Below are 21,646 nucleotides of genomic sequence, written 5' to 3' on the forward strand. Positions count from 1 at the left end.
CTTGCATTTACCAATGTTGTATTCCATCTATCAGACCTTGACCCAATCACTTAACTTATCTATATCCCTCTGCAGATTCTCCACATCCTCTGTACAATTCGTTTTTCCACTCAGTTTAGTGTCATCAGCAAAATTTGCTACGCTCCACTCTGTCCCTTCTTCCAAATCATCAATGTAAATGGTAAACAGCTGCGGGCCCAGCACCGACCCCTGCAGCACCCAACTCACCACTGACTGCCAACCAGAGAAACACCCATTTATACCAACTCTCTGCCTTCTATTGGTTAACCAATCCACTATCCATGCCAATACACTTCCTCCAACTCCATGCATCCGTATCGTATTTATAAGTCTCTTCTGCGGCACCTAATCAAGAGTCTTCTGGAAATCCAAGTATACAACATCTACTTGTTCCCCTCTATCCACTGCACTCATGGGTCCTCAAAGAACTCCAGTAAGTTTGTCGAACAGGACCTGCCCTTTCTGAATCCATGCTGCTTCTGTCTAATGGAACCACCCCTTTCTAAATGTTTTGCTATTTCTTCCTTAATGACAGCTTCAAGCATTTTCCCGACTACTAGTTGCCATATATAATGCTTGATCCCACGATGTGTAAAGTAGTTCTTCATTGCCTTTCTGCTTATTTCCCACCAAATATCACTGACAAAAATCACTGCTTTTTGAACATGAACACACACAACTAATGCTTTTTAAAAACTGGTCACTTTCAGCACGGTGTAGTGTCTCATTGCCACGCAAGTGCACATGACTGACATTGGTTAGAAATTATTGTCAACAATTGCCTGCCCCAATTAAGCCAATAGTGTCTCAAATAAGCTGCCCTGATTAACCTTTGGACCAATTAACCAGAATCCACTGTATTTAGAGAAGTGATCAAGACCATAAAAAGTGTAGCAGTTTACAACTTGGCATAGAAACACACTGAGTAAAAACAAAAGAAAAATACTGCAGATACTGGAAATCTGAAATAAAGTAGAAAATGCCAGAAATGCTCAGAAGGTCCGGCAGCATCTGTGTAGATGAATAATCAATGTAGATAGATAGATACTGTGTAGATGGATACTGCATCTGTGTAGATAGATAGATACTGCATTAATGTAGAATATAGAACATAGAATAGCACAGCACAATACAGGCCCTTTGGCCCACAATGTTGTGCCGACCCTCAAATCCTGCCTCCCATATAACCCCCCTCTTAAATTCCTCCATATACCTGTCTAGTAGTCTCTTAAACTTCATTAGTGTATCTGCCTCCACCACTGACTCAGGCAGTGCATTCCACGCACCAACCTCTCTCTGAGTAAAAAACCTTCCTCTCATATCCCCCTTGAACTTCCCACCCCTTACCTTAAAGCCATGTCCTCTTGTATTGAGCAGTGGTGCCCTGGGGAAGAGGCGCTGGCTGTCCACTCTATCTATTCTTCTTATTATCTTGTACACCTCTATCATGTCTCCTCTCATCCTCCTTCTCTCCAAAGAGTAAAGCCCTAGCTCCCTTAATCTCTGATCATAATGCATACTCTCTAAACCAGGCAGCATCCTGGTAAATCTCCTCTGTACCCTTTCCAGTGCTTCCACATCCTTCCTATAGTGAGGCGACCAGAACTGGACACAGTACTCCAAGTGTGGCCTAACCAGAGTTTTATAGAGCTGCATCATTACATCGCGACTCTTAAACTCTATCCCTCGACTTATGAAAGCTAACACCCCATAAGCTTTCTTAACTACCCTATCCACTTGTGAGGCAACTTTCAGGGATTTGTGGACATGTATCCCCAGATCCCTCTGCTCCTCCACACTACCAAGTATCCTGCCATTTACTTTGTACTCTGCCTTGGAGTTTGTCCTTCCAAAGTGTACCACCTCACACTTCTCCAGGTTGAACTCCATCTGCCACTTCTCAGCCCACTTCTGCATCCTATCAATGTCTCTCTGCAATCTTCGACAATCCTCTACACTATCTACAAAACCAAAATTTGTGTCGTCTGCAAACTTGCCAACCCACCCTTCTACCCCCACATCCAGGTCGTTAATAAAAATCACGAAAAGTAGAGGTCCCAGAACAGATCCTGTGGGTCACCACTAGTCACAATCCTCCAATCTGAATGTACTCCCTCCACCACGACCCTCTGCCTTCTGCAGGCAAGCCAATTCTGAATCCACCTGGCCAAACTTCCCTGGATCCCATGCCTTCTGACTTTCTGAATAAGCCTACCATGTGGAACCTTGTCAAATGCCTTACTAAAATCCATATAGATCACATCCACTGCACTACCCTCAGCTATATGCCTGGTCACCTCCTCAAAGAACTCTATCAGGCTTGTCAGACAAGATCTGCGCATCACAAAGCCATGCTGACTGTCCCTGATCAGACCATGATTCTCTAAATGCCCAGAGATCCTATATGGACATACCTCTACTCTGAGACTGTGTCCTCTGGTCCAAGACTCCCAGAATGCAGGAAACATCTCCTCCATATCCACCCTATCCAGACCTTTCAATATGTTTCAATGAGATTTCCCACCATTCTACAAAATTCAGTGAGTACAGGCCCAGAGCCATTGATGCAATTAAATTCTAAACTCAAAAACAACAGAGGTTTTGTAAGAATAAGGAAGTGCTTGTGCATATTGTCATGTTCATACAACTGGAATTATTTATGTATTCAGCACAATCTTAACGTTAACCATATAGCCATATAACAATTACAGCACGGAAACAAGCCATCTCAGCCCTTCTAGTCCGTGCCGAACTCTTACGCTCACCTAGTCCCACCAACCTGCACTCAGCCCATAAACCTCCATTCCTTTCCTGTCCATATACCTATCCAATTTAACTTTAAATAACAATATCGAACCTGCCTCTACCACTTCTGCTGGAAGCTCATTCCACACAGCCACCACTCTCTGAGTAAAGAAGTTCCCCGTCATGTTACCCCTAAACTTTTGCCCCCTAACTCTGAACTCATGTCCTCTTGTTTGAATCTCCCCCACACTCAATGGAAAAACCCTATCCATGTCAACTCTATCTATCCCCCTCATAATTTTGAATACCTCTATCAAGTCCCCCCTCAACCTTCATGCTCCAAAGAATAAAGACCCAACTTGTTCAACCTTTCTCTGTAACTTAGGTGCTGAAATCCAGGTATCATTCTAGTAAATCTTCTCTGTACTCTCTCTATCTTGTTGACATCTTTCCTATAATTCGGTGACCAGAATTGTACACAATACTCCAAATTTGGCCTCACCAATGCCTTGTACAATTTCAACATTACATCCCAACTCCTATACTCAATGCTCTGGTTTATAAAGACCAGCATACCAAAAGCTTTCTTCACCACCCTATCCACATGAGATTCCACCTTCAGGGAACTATGCACAATTATCCCTTGATCCCTCTGTTCTACTGCATCCTTCAATGCCCTACCATTTACCATGTATGTCCCATTTTGATTAGTCCTACCAACATGTAGCACCTCATACTTATCAGCATTAAACTCCATCTGCCATCTTTCAGCCCACTCTTCTAACTGGCCTAAATCTCTCGGCAAGCTTTGAAAACCTACTTCATTATCCACAACGCCTCTGTCATACCAATAACTAATAATCCTACTAATAATCATCAACATAATAGCTACCACATTATATTTCCAGGTATCAATCCATGCTCTAAGCTCATCCACCTTTCTTACAATGCTCATGGCATTAAAATAAAGGCATTTAAGAAATTTTCCACCTCTTACTCTCTGTTAATCACTAACCGTGCAAACAACTTTACTATTTTCTTTTTCTTCCTTTCCCCCTACACCTGTTCCTACACTCTGGTTCCCCTCCCTCCTCATATCTAGTTTAAATCCACTGGAGCCTCTCTAGCAATCCTACCTGCGAGAATATTTGTCCCCCTTCAGTTCAGATGTAAACCATCCCGCTGGAACAGGTCCCACCTTCCCTGGAAAACTGCCCAATTATCTATAAATCTGAAGCCCTCCCTCCTGCACCATGTCTTCAGCCACGTGTTGATCTGTGCTATCTTACTATTTCTAAACCCGCCTGCAATCAATTCACTGATACTTTACTAAAATCCTACTTTCTTGGCACCTGCTGGAATCTCCCAAAATTCACCTATGCTAGAAAAAGGCACATTCTACTGACAGTGTAAGACCATAAGACTATAAGATGTAGCAGCAGAATTAGGCCATTCAGCCCATTGAGTCTGCTTCGCCATTCCATCATGGCTGATCCTGGATCCCACTCAACACCATACACTGGTCTTTTCACCATATCCATTGCTGCCCTGACCAATCAGGAAACGATCAACTTCCACCTTACAACACGCTGGAGGAACTCAGCAGGTCGGGCAGCATCCATGGAAACGATTAGTCAACGTTTCGGGCCAGAACCCTTCGTCAGGACTGTAGAGGGAAGGGGCAGAGGCCCCATAAAGAAGATGGGGGGAGGGTGGGAAGGAGAAGGCTGGTAGGTTCCAGGTGAAAAACCAGTAAGGGGAAAGATCAAGGGTGGGAGAGGGGATAAGCAGGAAAGGTGAAGAAGGAATACGGGAAAGCACAATGGGTAGTAGAAGGAGGCGGAACCATGAGGCAGGTGATAGGCAGTTGGCAGAGGGGGCAGAGTGAAACTGGGATGGGAATTCCCTCCCCCTCCCTTCCCCCATCCACTGCCTCTCCTTTGTCCACCCTGCTTGCTATCTGTGGAATTCTCTGCCACAGGAAACAGTTGAGGCCAGTTCATTGGCTATATTTAAGAGGGAGTTAGATATGGCCCTTGTGGCTAAAGGGATCAGGGGGTATGGAGGGAAGGCAGGTACAGGGTTCTGAGTTGGATGATCAGCCATGATCATACTGAATGGCAGTGCAGGCTCGAAGGGCCAAATGGCCTACTCCTGCACCTATTTTCTATGTTTCCATGTTTCCTTGAAGAATTGGGGAGCGGGGGCAGAGGGGGGAAGGGGGAGGGGGGAGGGGGGACTGCTCACAGTTTATTTACACTTCTGCAAGAACACTGGCGGCTCCTGTGTTCCTACAGAGAGAGAAGGGAGGAGCTACCTGATGGACAGCTGGTGTTCAGCACAACAGTATTTAAACCAGCGTAATTGCTTGTTTCACAGGACACGCAGACACACAAGGGTGTGGTGAAGTTACCACTATCCTGTCCAGGTGCCCACGAGTGTGGGACTGAGGATCGATTCTGAGGGATCGATCTGTAATTGTTAGTGCATGAAAGAGCAACCTTGTGGAGTCTACCCGTGTGTCTAACCCTCGCCTGGGTTGGTAGACTATCACTCGAAGACGGTGCTCTTAAGTTGGTCAAGCTTGGCTAACTTGGAAGTTTCGGAGGACAACGGGAAGATCGATGGCATCAGCTCCCCTGAAGAACTAAACACCTCTCTCTCTCCATCACTACTCAGCTGAATGCCACGAACTGAACTGAACTTTACTTATCACTGTAAGACTGTATCTATTTACACGTAGGCTTGAAGAAGCTTGGTTTCTATATTTCCACACATATATAATCATTACTAATCTGTTTGAATTATCTGATTTTATATTACTGTATTGCATAGTTACTAATAAATAGTGTTAGTTAACAGCAATACCAGACTCCAAAGTGTTTTCTATTTCCGCTGGTTCTTTAACCCTTCATGGGGTACGTGACCACAGAAACCATGCTGACTTTGACTTATTTTATTATTATTCTCCAAGTACCTCGAAACCTCATCCTTAATAATAGACTCCAACACTTTCCCAACCACTGAGATTAGGCTAACTGGCCTAATTTCTGTCCTTTAGTCATCCTCCCTTCTGAAAGAATGGAGTGACATGTGCAATTTTTCAGTCCTCTGGGACCACGCCAGAATCAAGTGATTTTTGAAAGATCATGACCAATGCATCTGTTATCTCTTCAGCAACCTCTCTCAGGACTCTGGGATGTAGTCCATCTGGTCCAGGTGACTTATCCACCTTAAGATCTTTCAGTTTGCCTAGGACTTTTTCCCTTGTAATAGCAGGGAATAGGATTGTCACGAGACACATATCTCGAATACCTGTATCAAATACAGGGAATATTGGAAGCAAGCTACCATCATTAAGGTTTGATTCCATAAAAGAAAAAGCCATTGCAATAGCGCCCATGATGAGAATTCATATCAAAACTTATAATCAGATCGTGTGATTAAGCGTGATCGGCAAAAACAAGCATTACTCTCAATTATCTGCATCACCTCCCCAAATAACCCATCCAAACCATTACCACAGGTGTAAATGCCGGGATGTCACCACGGGTGCACACGCTGAACGTGAACACGGGTGCAAACACCTAACTTTAAAACAGGTGTAAACGCCCGATGTTACCACAGGCGCACACACCCGACGTTACCGTGGGTGCAAACATACGACATTAGCAGGGGTGCAAACATCTACAGTAAAATTACTCTCAATTATCTGCATCACCTCCCCAAATAACCCATCCAAACCATTACCACAGATGCAAGCACCTAATAGAAAATAAGTTTTCAATAGAGGATGTGTGAATCAAGTTGAAAAGTGTGGCACTCTGAACCATCCTCCTTAAGGTTAGGTTCTTACCCTGAGATATTATACAGCACAGAACAGGCCCTTCGGTTGTGCCAACCTTTAACTGACTCCAAGATCGATCTAACCCTTTCCTCCCACACAGGCCACCCTTTGTTTGCCATCCATGTGCCTATCTAAGAGCTTCTCAAACGTCCCTACCACCACCCTGGCACCCACCACTCTCTGTTATACACTTACCCCTGACATCTCCCCGATACCCCCCACCTCCCTCCAATCACATTACAGTTATGACCCCAGGATTAACCATTTCCGCCCTGGGAAAAAGTTCCTGCCTCTTATCACCTTGTACACCTCGATCGTCACCTCTCACCCTCCTTCGCTCCCACGAGGAAACCTGAGCTCACCCTATTCTATTACAATCACACACGCACTTGTTTCTCTTTGTGCACTACTTAATTTATCTATTTTATAGATACTCCTTGTTGTCATTCAGTTACTGTACTTACTATACATTACAATGTCCTGCTACAAAACAACACATTTCACAACACATGCCAGTGATATTAAACCTGATTCTGATATCCTCATAAGACATGCAAGTGAGGACTTCTTATCCAATAATAAGAGATCCATGTAATGTCACCTTTGCATCAGTCCCTGCTTCTCTCTTCTTGCCTGTTTGTACCGTCACTTTGTACAAAACATCACTGGCCACTTGGGATGCAGTCCTGGACAGGTCACGCCTCGAGTTTGATGGCTGTCGAAGCAGTGTGCTTCTGGAATACTGGAAATCACATGAAAGCAATGCTCAGTCTCATAGAAGACTGATTCATGTCACATTAAATTAACTGGAAAAGCAATGAAAAATAATTTCAGGGTAAACCCAGGCATTAGACTAACACAGAGAATATCAAAAGGCCATTCAGTCTCTCAAGCACATTCTATCTATGGGCCATATATAATTTGGCATTGGATGAATTCTATTCAATGCATTACATCAGCCAAGGAGACTGTGGAGTTTCTCTTTACTCCCAAAATACAAGGATATTTGTGTAGTCGAGCTACTATATTTTATATCATAAACAAGAGATTCTGCAGATGCTGGAAATCCAGAGCAACACACACAAAGTGCTGGAGGAACTCAGCAAGTCAGGCAGCATCTCTGGAAATGAAATGTCAACATTTCGGGATGAGACCTTTCTTCAGGACTGGAAAGGAAGGTGGAAGATGCCAGAATAAGAAGATGGTGAAGGGGAAGGCAGACAAACTGGAAGGTGGTAGGTGAAGCCAAGAGGGTGGATTAGGTAAAAGCGGGGAGATGATTGGTGAAGCCAAGAGGGTGGATTAAGTAAAAGCTGGGAGGTGATTGGTGAAGCCAAGAGGGTGGATTAAGTAAAAGCTGGGAGGTGATTGGTGAAGCCAAGAAGGTGGATTAAGTAAAAGCTGGGAGATGATTGGTGAAGCCAAGTGGCTGGATTAAGTAAAAGCTGGAAGGTGATTGGTGAAGCCAAGAAGGTGGATTAAGTAAAAGCTGGAAGGGGATTGGTGAAGCCAAGTGGCCGGATTAAGTAAAAGCTGGAAGGTGATTGGTGGAAAAGGTAAAGGGCTGGAGAAGAAGGAATCTGATAGGTGAGGAGAGTGGACCATGGGAGAAAGGGAAGGAGGAGAGGTACCAGGGGAGGTGATGGGTAGATAAGGAGAAGAGATAAGAGGTCAGAATGGGGAATAGAAGAGGAAAGGAAAGGGGGAAAAAAATTCCAGAAGTTGGAGAAATCGATGTTCATGCCATCAGGTTTGGGGCTATCTAGATGTAATATAAGGGTGGCCTCGTCATGGCAGAAGAGGAGGCCATTGTCCGACATGCTGGAATGCAAATAGGGTTTGGAATTAAAATGGCTGGCCTCCAGGAAAATTCCACTTCAGGCAGATGGATGCTTTATATAGTTCCTTTTGCCTTTTTCCCCAAGGCGGAAACGGCTAATACACGGGGGCATAATTTTAAGGTGACTGGAGGCAAGTAGAGGGGGATGTCAGAGGTCAGTTTTTTTTGTAACAGAGAATGATGGATGTGTGGAACATGCTGTGGGGGGTGGTTGTACAGGCAGGTACATTAGGACATGTAATTGTGCAAAGACACGGTTAGGACTGGTGTGACTGTGTTCTTGCTCACAGCATTTCCAAGACTTGTACGGATATTAGCAAATTTCAGCTTTGATGGAGAATCACAGTGTTGGCACCGTCTGCCATTTACTGCCAACTGATTACTGAGAAAAGCAAAAGGACGTACAGAAAGACGGCGTGGCTGTTCCTGAAACCCAAACTTCCTGAGGTAGTACTTGAAGAGGTGCGGGTCGTTGAGCGAGTGGTACTGAGAAAGCTTGCAGCTGCCACCGTCTCTGTATTGGGAACCAGGCTTGCAAGTCCATGCTGTGAAGGCAGAGGGTTGGACATTGTTTCACACCGGGTAATACTCACAGACACTCGCTTCGCTTCGTGACTTCAGACTGAGAAACGGAGTGAAAAGTGCAAACGTTACTCTGCTGTGCTTTAAGCGCATGAGCGGATGTGAACGTCTTTCCCCAGAGTGAATCTTACACAGCATGCACGCCAGTGCTCTGAAAATCTGTACATTGTTTCAGATCCACTCCTTCACCACCCAGACCTGCTGGAATATCAGCAGTGAGCAGACCAAGCTTTGCAAGGCTTCCCGCCCCCATTCTAACACTCTCTACAGGAGCACCATCGAGGGTCCTGCCTGTCTGCATCATTGTGTGGTACGGAAGCTGAAAGGCATCGGACCGCAGGACCCTACAGAGGACAGTAAAACCACTGAGAGGATCACATTATAGACAAAGGGCCCAAAGCATTGCTGAGGATCCCTACCACCCATCCCACAATCTCTCTGACCCAGTACTGTCAGGAAGAAGATTCAGGAGCTTCAGGACTAGAACTGCCTGACTGGGTAACAGCTTCTTCCCTCAGGCTGTGAGACTAAAGGCTGATTTCTACTTCTGCGTCAACTCAACGCCGTAACCTACGCAAGTGGCCGACGCGCATTGTGAGCATTTATACTTGTGCGTTGGTGTGTCTGCGTCACTCTGCAATTCAAGCAAGTCACGCATGCGCACACACCTGCCCATGCAAGGCTTCATGGTCATGGTAGTCTTTCTTGGGGTAAACAAGTTTAAAGCGAGCATCTTTTTTCGTAAAAGTGAAATACATCCTCCATAATTTTGGAGGTCTGTAAAGCTTTATGGAAAGCATTGCAGCCAGAGTTCCTTCCCTGCCCTTCAGTCGCCCAATGGGAAGCTATTGCAGCGTAGGAGGAAATGCGATGCTACCAAGCAGACCAATCACAGTTGTTCGGTCTGCGTTGCCACGACACGTAGTTACATTTCGGGAGAGGTGTGCGTCAGGCTATAGTGTAGAGATCTGTGTAGGCTCTGCTTAGGGTTCACACGGCGTCAAGTTGACGCAGAAGTATAAATCAGCCTTAATGAATACCCAGTCAGCACTGAGGTCTTGTCACTGGGACAGTGAGCTGTTTACTGTTTACCTGTGCACCACATGCATTTTGAATTATATTTTATTAACTTACAGTAATATCTTGTTTCATATGCTGTGTGTGATATGTGGGTGCACTGTGGTCTGGAGGAACAGTGTTTCATTTGGTTGTATATATGTACAGTCAGATAACAATAAACTTGAACTTAAAATCCACTCAATTACCACCCAGACTTGCTGGAACGTCTCAACTGAAGCCCTCCCAAGTAGAGACAACCTGCAGATCTTGGGAATCCTAGTCGATTCTCAGCATCCACAACCTGGATCCATCCTTCTCTCATATTTCCAGATATTAGCAATCCCAGATCAGAGAGCTTGTCTCATTTCCCTGGAATATTGTGTTCAGTTCTGGTCGCCTCATTATAGGAAAGGTGTGGAAGCTTTAGAGAGGGTGCAGAGGAGATTCACCAGGATGCAGAGAAGATTTACTTATGAGGAGAGGTTGAGTGGGCTAGGGGGAATGAGAGGTGACTTGATAGAGGTGTACAACGTGATAGATCGAGTAGACAGCCAGAGACTTTTTCACAGGGCAGAAACTGTTAATACAAGGAGAAATCATTTTAATCTGATTAGAGGAAAGTATAGAGGGGTTGTTACCATATAACCATATAACAATTACAGCACGGAAACAGGCCATCTTGGCCCTTCTAGTCCGTGCCGAACTCTTACTCTCACCTAGTCCCACCAACCTGCACTCAGCCCATAACCCTCCATTCCTTTCCTGTCCATATGTCTATCCAATTTAACTTTAAATGACAACATCGAACCTGTCTCAACCACTTCTGCTGGAAGCTCGTTCCACACAGCGACCACTCTCTGAGTAAAGAAGTTCCCCCTCATGTTACCCCTAAACTTTTGTCCTCTAATTCTCAACCCATGTCCTCTTGTCTGAATCTTCCCCACTCTCAATGGAAAAAGCCTATCTACGTCAACTCTATCTATTCCCTTCATAATTTTAACTACCTCTATCAAGTCCCCCCTCAACGTTCTACGTTCCAAAGAATAAAGACCTAACTTGTTCAACCTTTCTCTGTAACTTAGGAGATGAAACCCAGGCAACATTTTAGTAAATCTCCTCTGTACTCTCTCAATTTTATTGACATCTTTCCTATAACTCGGTGACCAGAACTGTACACAATACTCCAAATTTGGCCTTACCAATGCCTTGTACAATTTCAACATTACATCCCATTAGAGATAGCTTTTTTTTATATATACACAGAGAGGTGGGTGTGTGGAAAACACTTCCAGAGGTGGTGGTAGAGGCAGATAAGTTAGGAGCATTTAAGAAACTCTTAGATACGCAGATGGATGGTAGAAAAACAGAGGGCTATGTGGGAGGGAAGGGATAGATTGATCTCAGAGTAGGTTAGGAAGTCAGCACGACTTCATGGGCTGACTAGCCTGTACTGAGCTGGAATGCTTTATGTTCCTGCAGACCACAATGTGAATGAGATAAATACAGGGGTCTGTGTCAATGAACATTGTTCATTGTGCTATTACTCCAAAGTGCCAAGAACAGCTGTAGAGCAGGAACAACAATGGAGAAATAGGATTAAATCTTTTTACTGAGTCACGTTAGTAATGGTTCATGCCGGTTACCGGTACCAGTGACCCGTTTCCATCCAGGGGGTCACTGTGGACATGGTGGAGGATTACAGATACCTGGGGATATGAATTGACAATAAACTGGACTGGTCAAAGAACACTGAGGCTGTCTAGAAGAAGGGTCAGAGCCATCTCTATTTCCTGAGGAGACTGAGGTCCTTTAACATCTGCCGGACGATGCTGAGGATGTTCTACGAGTCTGTGGTGGCCAGTGCGATCATGTTTGCTGTTGTGTGCTGGGGCAGCAGGCTGAGGGTAGCAGACACCAACAGAATCAACAAACTCATTCGTAAGGCCAGTGATATTGTGGGGATGGAACTGGACTCTCTCACGGTCGTGTCTGAAAAGAGGATGCTGTCTAAGTTGCATGCCATCTTGGACAATGTCTCCCATCCACTACATAATGTACTGGTTGGGCACAGGAGTATATTCAGCCAGAGACTCATTCCACCGAGATGCAGCACAGAGCGTCATAGGAAGTCATTCCTGCCTGTGGCCATCAAACTTTACAACTCCTCCCTTGGAGGGTCAGACACCCTGAGCCAATAGGCTGGTCCTGGACTTATTTCATAATTTACTGGCAGAATTTACATATTACTATTTAACTATTTATGGTTCTATTACTATTTATTATTTATGGTGCAACTGTAGCAAAAACCAATTTCCCCCAAGATCAATAAAGAATGATTATGACTGTGACTATTAACTTACAGTGCGGGAGCGACGACCCAGGTCCACTGAATCGGAGACACGCGCACTCGAAAGCCTGCACAAAGAGAGAGCCTGCGTACATAGCAGGCTCAATCAGTTCACCATGCGATCAATCGGTTCATCCTGTGATCAATCGATTTACCCCGCGATCAATCAGCCACATGCATACTCATCACATTCGTGCAATCCATCCGATTTGGTTCCTGGACCACAAATATTACTCACCAGAATATGGGGCTCTCCTGCTGACAGCGGACTCGGTGGACCTGTGGTTTAGGGTCACCCTGTACTTCCTTAAAGCACCAGCGCACTGTTCACGTGCTCTTCTGGGATCATTCCACACTGGTTTATCTCTGGGTGCAGAGATGTTTCTGAACTGGAATCCTGTTTGAAAAGAACAGGGGAGAACAGCTTTAATGTATTAGTCATGATAGAGTTATGTCTTTTTCTTTTATTTAGACGGACAGCACAAAACAGGCCCTTCGGGGGCCATTGAGTCCCGCCACCCAGCAACTCCTCATTCACGCAAACACGAGGAATTCTGAAGATGCTGGAATTTCAATCAACACACATAAAAGTTGCTGGTGAACACAGCAGGCCTGGCAGCATCTATTGGAAGAGGAACAGTCGACGTTTCGGGCCGAGACCCTTCATCAGGACTAACTGAAAGAAGAGCTAGTAAGAGATTTGAAAGTGGGAGGGGGAGGGGGAGATCCGAAATGATAGGAGAAGACAGGAGGGAGAGGGATGGAGCCAAGAGCTGGACAGGTGATTGGCAAAAGGGATACGAGAGGATCATGGGACAGGAGGCCCAGGGAGAAAAGAAAGGGGGAGGGGGAAAGCCCAGAGGATGGGCAAGGGGTATAGTGAGAGGGACAGAGGGAGAAAAAGGAGAGAGAGAAAAAGAATGTGTGTATATAACAGATGGGGTACGAGGGGGAGGTGGGGCTTTAGCGGAAGTTAGAGAAGTCAATGTTCATGCCATCAGGTTGGAGGCTACCCAGACGGAATACAAGGTGTTGTTCCTCCAACCTGAGTGTGGCTTCATCTTTACAGTAGAGGAGGCCGTGGATAGACATATCAGAATGGGAATGGGGCGTGGAATTAAAATGTGTGGCCACTGGGAGATCCTGCTTTCTCTAGCGGACAGAGCGTAGGTGTTCAGCAAAACGGTCTCCATGGGCAGAACTGAAAAAGCATGTGTGAGCAAGGAGGCCTACAAACCTGACTCAGTTACACCAGTTCTGTCTGGAGGAATGGAACAGAATTCCAGCAACTTACTGTGAGAAGCTTGTGGAAGGCTACCCAAAACGTTTGACCCAAGTTAAACAATTTAAAGCCAATGCTACCAAATACTAACAAAGTCTATGTAAACTTCTGATCCAATAGGAAAGTGATGAAAGAAATAAAAGCTGAAATAAATCATTCTCTCTACTATTATTCTGACATTTCACATTCTTAAAATAAAGTAGTGATCCTAACTGACCTAAGATAGGGAATGTTTTCTAGGATTAAATGTCAGGAGTTGTGAAAAACTGAGTTTACATGTATTTGGTTAAGGTGTATGTAAACTTCTGACTTCAACTGTATGTTTGTAGAAAAAAGGGTGCAGAATTTCATGAAAAGAACCCCTCTCCAGCTGTTAAGTACGGGGGTGGATCGATCATGCTTTGGGCTTGTGTTGCAGCCAGTGGCACGGGGAACATTTACTGGCAGAGGGAAGACTGAATTCAATTAAATACCAGCAAATTCTGGAAGCAAACATCACACCATCTGTAAAAGAGCCAAAGATGAAAATAGGATGGCTTCTACAACAGGATAATGATCCTAAACACACCTCAAAATCCACAATGGACTACCTCAAGAGGCGCAAGCTGAAGGTTTTGCCATGGCCCTCACAGTCCCCTGACCTAAACACCATCGAGAATCTGTGGATAGACCTCAAAAGAGCAGTGTGTGCAAGACGGCCCAAAAATCTCACAGAACTAGAAACCTTTTGCAAGGATGAATGGGCAAAAATCCCCCAAACAAGAATTGAAAGACTCTTAGCTGGCTACAGAAAGCATTTACAAGCTGTGATACTTGTCAAAGGGGGTGTTACTAAGTACTGCCTTGCAGGGTGCCCAAACTTTTGCTTCGGGCCCTTTTCCTTTTTTGTTATTTTGAAACTGTAAAAGATGGAAATAAAAAAGTAATCTTGCTCAAAATGTTAAAGAAATATGTCATCTTTAACTTTATGCCTTTTGGAAATCAGGTCATCTTTTACTCACTTAGCTATTCACAGTAACAGAAATTTTGACCGGGGTGCCCAAACTTTTGCATGCCACTGTAGGTACTGTATGATTCCCAGAAAGTTTTTTCTTCCCCCTTGCAGTTTCTTAGCTCCACCTACAAAGATTCAACATTCTCCGACCCTGTGTCACCTCTTTCTAAAGATGTAATCCCATTGCTTACCATCAGAGCCACAACACTGCCTATGCCTTCCTGTCTGTCCTTTTGATACAAAGTACATCCTTTGATGTTAAGCTCCCAACTCTGGCCTTCCTGCAGCCACGACCGACTGATGTCCACGATGTCATACCAAGCTTTCCTGACTGTGTAAGGTGTGATCTGGAACCATGAGAGTACTCCCAGGAGGTTGAAATTGCTCACTGCTGTGCTGCCAGTGAAAAGGGTGGTGTGAGTGGATCGAGTTCTCCTTAAGTCGGTAACCATGTCCTTTGCCTTGTTGTCATTAAGGAAGTGTTATGTGCCTGGCACCTGGCCTCGAGCTCTGCCACCTCCTCTCTGTAGGCTGTCTCATCATTGTTGGTGATGGGCCCCACCACTGTGGCGTCAATGACAAATCTGACGATGGGATTGCTTGGATGTTTGTCCGTGCTGTCACGTATGAGCAGAGTGTACACAGTGGGATCAGCACACAGCCCTGGAGGACACCCCTGCTGAGGAAGATGGGATGGAGGAGCCATTGTTTTCCAAAATGGCATCTTTTGGGAAAACGAACAGGGAGATCAATCTACTCCTTAGAAAACGGAATTCTAAATAGGATAAAAAGGTACTACGAAACAGATTCACAAATTTAAATGTTTTGGCCAGCTAACAAAATAGAAACACAAGAGATTTTGCAGGAGCTGGAAATGTTAAGTCACACACATAATGCTGGAGAAACTCAACAGGTCAGGCAACTTCTATGGAGGGGAATAAACAGATGATACTTCAGGCCCAGACCCTTCATGAGGATTGCTACAGATGCAAATGCAATAGGTTAATTTCCACAAGGCCATAAAATATAGGAGTAGAATTAAGCCATTCGGCCCATCATGTTTGCTCCACCATCTGATCATAGCTAATTTTTTTTTAAATCTCTCTCAACCCCATTCTCCTGCCTTCTTCCCACAACTTCTGATGCCCTGAATAATCAAAAATCTATTCACCTCCGTTTTGAATATACTCAGTGACTTGGCCACTACAGCTGTCTGCGGTAATGAATTCCACAGATTTACCACCCTCTGGCTAAAGAAATTCCTCCTCATCTTTGTTCTAAATGGATGTCCCTCTATTCTGAGGCTGTGCTCACCGGTCCTTGACCGCCCTCCCCCCCCACCATAGGAAACATCCTTTACATTTCCACTCTCAATAGGCCTTTTAATATTCAACAGGTTTCAATGAGTTCCCCCTCAATCTTCTGAACTCCAGTGATCCAGAACAATACAAGTAGTGCAGGTACGACCTAAGGAAGGCTAATTTTAAGAGCAAAGAAACAATTCTGATTGAAGTTAGAGACAGAATTGGATTCTGATTCTGTACAGTCTATGCCCTTATTCCTTCTACCAAAGTACACAACCACACCTTCCCGACGTTATATTCCATCTAATAAGAGATTCTGATTGACGGGTCTCGGCCCAAAGCGTTGACTGTATTCATTTCCATAGATGTTGCCTGACCTGCTGAGTTCCTCCATCATTTTGTGTGAGTTACTGTTTTCCATCTGCTACTTCTTTGACTATTCTAATCTGTCCACGTCCTTCTGCAGCCTCTCTGCTTCCTCAGTACTGCCCTTCCCTCATTTGTACTTACCGGTCACTGGGCAGATGCGTGCTACAGCATTAACAGGGTAAGGGTCTACTGCTCTGAAGGTCTGGGTTCCACAGTCAGAGATCTGAGGCTGCAAGATTCCAGTCATAGCTGCTGAAGAGGTATAGTACTGAGTCTGTGATGGCATTTTCTTCCGGCCTTCCTGGAAATCAGGGAGAAATTTGACTCAATGATATATTACAGAACAAATTAAAATAATATTGCTACCCTAAAATAATAGTTATAAAATGAGCTGGGGTATATTGGAGTGGCCTGGGAGGGGTCACACATCTGCTGCAGGAGCTTGTCGAGTCCATTCTGGAGATTTGCCCTGTTTTTGCCATGGTGGTGTGGATTTGCCCTGTTTTCACCACCGTGATGGGGGTTTCCTGTTTTGGCCACTGTGGTTGGGATTGGCCCTGTTTTGGCCATTGTGGTTAGGGTTTACCCCTTTTTTTCCCCCACACCATTATGGCAGAGTTTGCCCTGTCTTGGCCATTGTGGAAGGGATTCGCCTTGTTTTGGCATGACCTGCCATCAGCCATATACATTTACATATATTGGGAATTCACTGTGGATTGTTGCTCAGGGTGCGACACACAACAAAAAGGAGCATTCATCAACTATAAAAATTATGTAAAAATAAAGTTAGTTATTACCAATACAGAATATACAGAAATACTATAATGCATTGATAAGGTAAATAAAGTTAAATATTACCAATATAGAATATACAGAAATACTAGCATCCATTGATAATGTAAATAGTGTTATAAAATGTGGTTTAATGGTCTGGGGTTCCCAGCCTGGTATCTACAGAAACCCCTGGACACAGCACAACACACATTGAGTATAGGAGTCCTGCAGGTATTTTTAACAATTGTTCATACACAGTTCCTCTGAGTGAGTGGTAGAACAGACAGTGCCTATAAGAAGTATTCACCTCCCACCCTTTGGAAGTTTTCATGTTTTATTGTTTTTCAACATTGAATCACAGTGGCTTTTTTTTACATTGATCTACAGAAAAAGACTCTTTCGTGTCAAAGTGAAAACAGATCTCTACAAAGTGATCTAAATTAGTTACAAATATAAAACACAACATAATTGATTCCAGAAGTATTCACCCCCTTCAAGGCAGTATTTAGTAGAATTACCTTTGGCAGCAACTACAGCCTTGAGTCTGTGTGGAGGGTCTCTATCAGCTTTGCACATCTGGACACTGCAATTTTTCCCCATTCTTCTTTACAAAACTGGTCAAGCTCTGTCAGATTGCATGGGGATTGTGAGTGAACAGCCCTTTTCAAGTCCAGCCACAAATTCTCAATTGGATAGAGGTCTGAACTCTGACTTGGCTGCTCCAGAACATTAACTTTTTTGCTGTTAAGCCATTCCTTGCAGACTGCATCAGGTCTTCCTCCAGGATTTCCCTGTATTTTGCTGCACTCATTGTTGTCGGAGGTCTCTTGGTGGCTGCCCTTACTAGTCGCCTTCTTGCAAGATCACTCAGTTTTGAGGACAGCCTGCTCATGGCCGATTTCCAGCTGTGCCATATTCTTTCCATTTCTTGATGATTGACTTCACTGTACTCCAAGGGATATTCTGTGACTTGGAAATTTTCTTGACATGTGTTTCTCGGTAACCTTTTTGCGAAGTTGCTTGGAGTGCTCCTTTGTCTTCCTGATGTAGTTTTTGCCAGAATACTGACTCACCAGCAGTTGGACCTTCCAGACACGTGTATTTTTTACTACGATCAACTGAAACACCTTGACTGCACACAGGTCTCCAGAAACAGATCTCCATTTGACTAATGATGTGACTTCTAAAATCAATTGGCTGCACCAATGATGATTTGGTGGGTCGTATTAAATAGGCTGAGTACTTGGGCCATCAACTTATTTTGTGTTTTGTATTTGTAATGAATTTAAATCACTTTGTAGAGGTCTGTTTTCACTTTGACATGAAAGAGATTTTTTCTGTTGATCAGTGTTAAAAAAGCCAAATTAAATCCACTGTTGTGAAACAATAAAACATGAAAACGTTCGGGGCTGGGGTGGGGAGGATGTGAACACTTTTCATAAACACTGCAGATTAGTATTGCACAGTGCAGGCCCTTTGGACCACAATGTTGTGTCGACCATTTCACCTTCTCTAAGATCAATCTAACCCTTCCGTCCCACATAGACCTCTGGTTTTCTGTCACCCATGGATTAAATCATCTGCATCTACCACCACTCTTGGCAGGATGTTCCACGGACCCACCACTCTGTAAGAAGATAGGTTGCCTCTGACATCCCCCCTCTACTGCCCTCCAATCACCTTAAAATTACGCGCCCTGGTATTGGCCATTTCTGCTCTGGGGAAAAGTCTCCGGCTGCCCACTCCTTTTATCATTTTGTACGCCTCTATCTCACCTTCCTAGGCCCTCGGTTGCTCAGCTCTCCTCATAAAACAGTACTGCAACTCCTTTATTCAGCGAGGAAACTCTTCCCTTTGAATCTTTAATTTCTGGGGCAGTTAATAATGAACCCAACCCACTAATCCGGTTAACCTCGGTCGGAACCGCTTGTGGGTCGTCTTTTGTCCCGCCTTTTGAGACCGTGACGACATTACAACTCGGCAGAGAGGAGGTGATTTGATAATTCCCCTGTCAATCAAGCTTTGTGCCCGCAACTAGAGAAGTTTATCATCACTGAGATATCCAATGTATATAATTAATTTAAAACTCTTCTCCTTCTGTTTTTTTTTAAATGGGTGGAGTTGTTGTAGTTTCCGTTGTCTTAACTCTTCCGATAGTTTATTTTCTTTGTAACTTGCTTTGTCGCCGTTCAAGACTCGCCCCTTTAGCCGATTGGTTGAAGCCCTGTTGCTAATGGCGACGTGAAGTCGCAACGCCATCAATGGAGAGTGTCATTTGCCGCCGGCGCTGAGGTGCGGGGCTGGGGGGGCAGATGGGCATAAACTCCCACTAACTATGGCCTGGGTTTCAAATAGCCTCAGACAACCGAGTCCAGCCCCTGACCAGCTGCCAGCTGTCTGACCCACGGGGCGGACAACATCGCGGAGCATTGCCGCAGCCCAGGCTCTCGTCCACAACCGTGAGAGACGGAGGTTAACCGGAGCGGCTTCATATGAACAGCGTCCCCACCACCCAGGCGGGCTGCCAAACCCGGCGAAACCGTCACTAACAGGAGAAGGGGCGATGGAGGGCCACTGGCGCCTTTAAACCAGTCGCTTCGGGCACATGGGGCTCGACAGCCGTGCAAGGCAGCTTATCCGGCAGACGGAAGACTCTGATCTCAAACCTCCGCTGCCTTGCGGCTACACCCACTCATGGGGAAGGCTTCCGGAGTGAACCCCGAGGGAAAATACTGGATCAGGAGTCCCTAAGGCAGTCCCACATTGAGCTTAACACTAGATCGCAACTCCTGCGACGCCACCCTGTTGGTCTCTGCCGTTCGTTTGTGTTCATCAGACGTGTGGAGATGGGGAGCTTGCTACATTGTCAACAGCTCGCTCTCCGTATCGCTCTGCCCAGGGTTGTGCATCTAGACACAACGTCCATGGTCCACCCTGGCCAACAGATTATCTACTACTTCCTCATTGAGCTTGTTCTGGATTGGCTCTTCAAAGAGGTTTCGCAAATTAAGAAATATTAAAATAATCAGATTACAGCAAAGAGTTTACAATAAATATCAAAATCAAGTTTAGTATCACAGATTTGTGTGGTGAAATGTTTTGTAGTAGCAGTACATAAAACACACTATTAGTTATAATAGGATTACATGTGAACATACAACACGCTGGAGGAACTCAGCAGGTCGGGCAGCATCTGTGGAAATGATGAGTCGACGTTTCGGGCCGGAACCCTTCGTCAGGACTGAAGAGGGAAGGGGCAGAGGCCCTATAAAGGGTTCTGGCCTGAAACATTGACTCATCGTTTCCACAGATGCTGCCTGACCTGCTGAGTTCCTCCAGCATGTTGTGAGTGTTGCTTTGATCCCAGCATCAGCAGATTATTTTGTGTATATGTGAATGGGCAGCTGTAGCACTGTGCCACCTGCAGTGATACATGCTTGGGTGGGGTTGAGATTAGTGGGGAGGGACGAATGGACAAGAGATTGTATACAGTGGATTCCGGTTAATCGGGAACAGCACATTTTGTTCCAATAGTGCCTGCCCCAATTAGCCAAAATAGTATGGACATAGTTAGAAGGTATAGAGAAAGACAAACTTCCATTTAACTGAGTAACAAATTGCATTTTTAAGTGAAATACAGAACAAATCAGAACACTACCAATAGTTCTATAAAACTGTATTATTTCCAAATAGTTATAGGAGGAATTCATCATGTACACTGCTACGATTGGTTGTAAATGAACCGAATCAGCTGACACCTAGTGCAGATAATGGACGGCCTTTATGCAATGCAATTGAGTTGCACGCTCCAAATCTTCATTGACATGGCAACATTCAAGATGATTACAATGCCTTCATATTTCTCAACTTGTTGAGGTAGTAAAATTGCTTCATTTTCACTCCTGGCCATTTCTATCACCGCCAAGCCTGAATGCTTGAAATTATAAGGAGCAAATCATTCTCTTGTCCATTCGTCCCTCCCCACTAATCTCAACCCCACCCAAGCATGTATCACCGCAGGTGGCACAGTGCTACAGCTGCCCATTCACCTCCTCCCTCGCCTCCAAACAGACCCGCTGTGTGAGGCAACATCTTGCTCGTGGTTCTGCTCGGGTCGGGTCACCACTGCGTCCAGTGCTCCTGATGCAGTTCCTCGACATTGGTGAGATCCTTCATAAATTGGGGGACTACTTCATCGAGCACCTTCTCTTGTGCCAAGATGAGGCCACACCAGGTTGGAGAAGCAACACTTTATATTCTGTCTGGGCAGCCTCCAACCTGATGGCATGAACATTGACTTCTCCATCCACTAAAAAATAAATGCCCTCCCCCTCCCCTCTTTTTCTATTCCCCACTCTGGCCTCTCACCTCTTCTCACCTGCCCGTCACCTCTCCGAGCTCCCCTCCACCTTCCCTTTCCCGTTTCTTCTATTTGAATTGACTTTATTTCTGACATCCTAAATATACAAGGAGTAAAGATCT

General features: G+C 44.9%; 1 protein-coding gene across 1 annotated transcript in view; it reads right to left on the minus strand.

Annotated features, from left to right (window-relative positions):
* The window catches only part of LOC134343819 (lipoxygenase homology domain-containing protein 1-like), a 345,249-nt gene extending 326,178 nt beyond the window's left edge, over positions 1-19,071 (minus strand). The window contains exons 1-5 of the mRNA XM_063042573.1: positions 18,940-19,071; positions 16,532-16,691; positions 12,680-12,838; positions 8,859-8,998; positions 7,215-7,355 (exon numbers count right to left, since the gene is read on the minus strand). Coding sequence (XP_062898643.1) covers positions 7,215-7,355; positions 8,859-8,998; positions 12,680-12,838; positions 16,532-16,676 — 585 coding nt within the window. The 5' untranslated portion in view covers positions 16,677-16,691; positions 18,940-19,071. The remainder of the gene's footprint in view (positions 1-7,214; positions 7,356-8,858; positions 8,999-12,679; positions 12,839-16,531; positions 16,692-18,939) is intronic.
* Between the last annotated feature and the right edge of the window lie 2,575 nt (positions 19,072-21,646).

This window comes from Mobula hypostoma, chromosome 3, assembly GCF_963921235.1.
Source record: "Mobula hypostoma chromosome 3, sMobHyp1.1, whole genome shotgun sequence".
NCBI lineage: Eukaryota > Metazoa > Chordata > Chondrichthyes > Myliobatiformes > Myliobatidae > Mobula > Mobula hypostoma.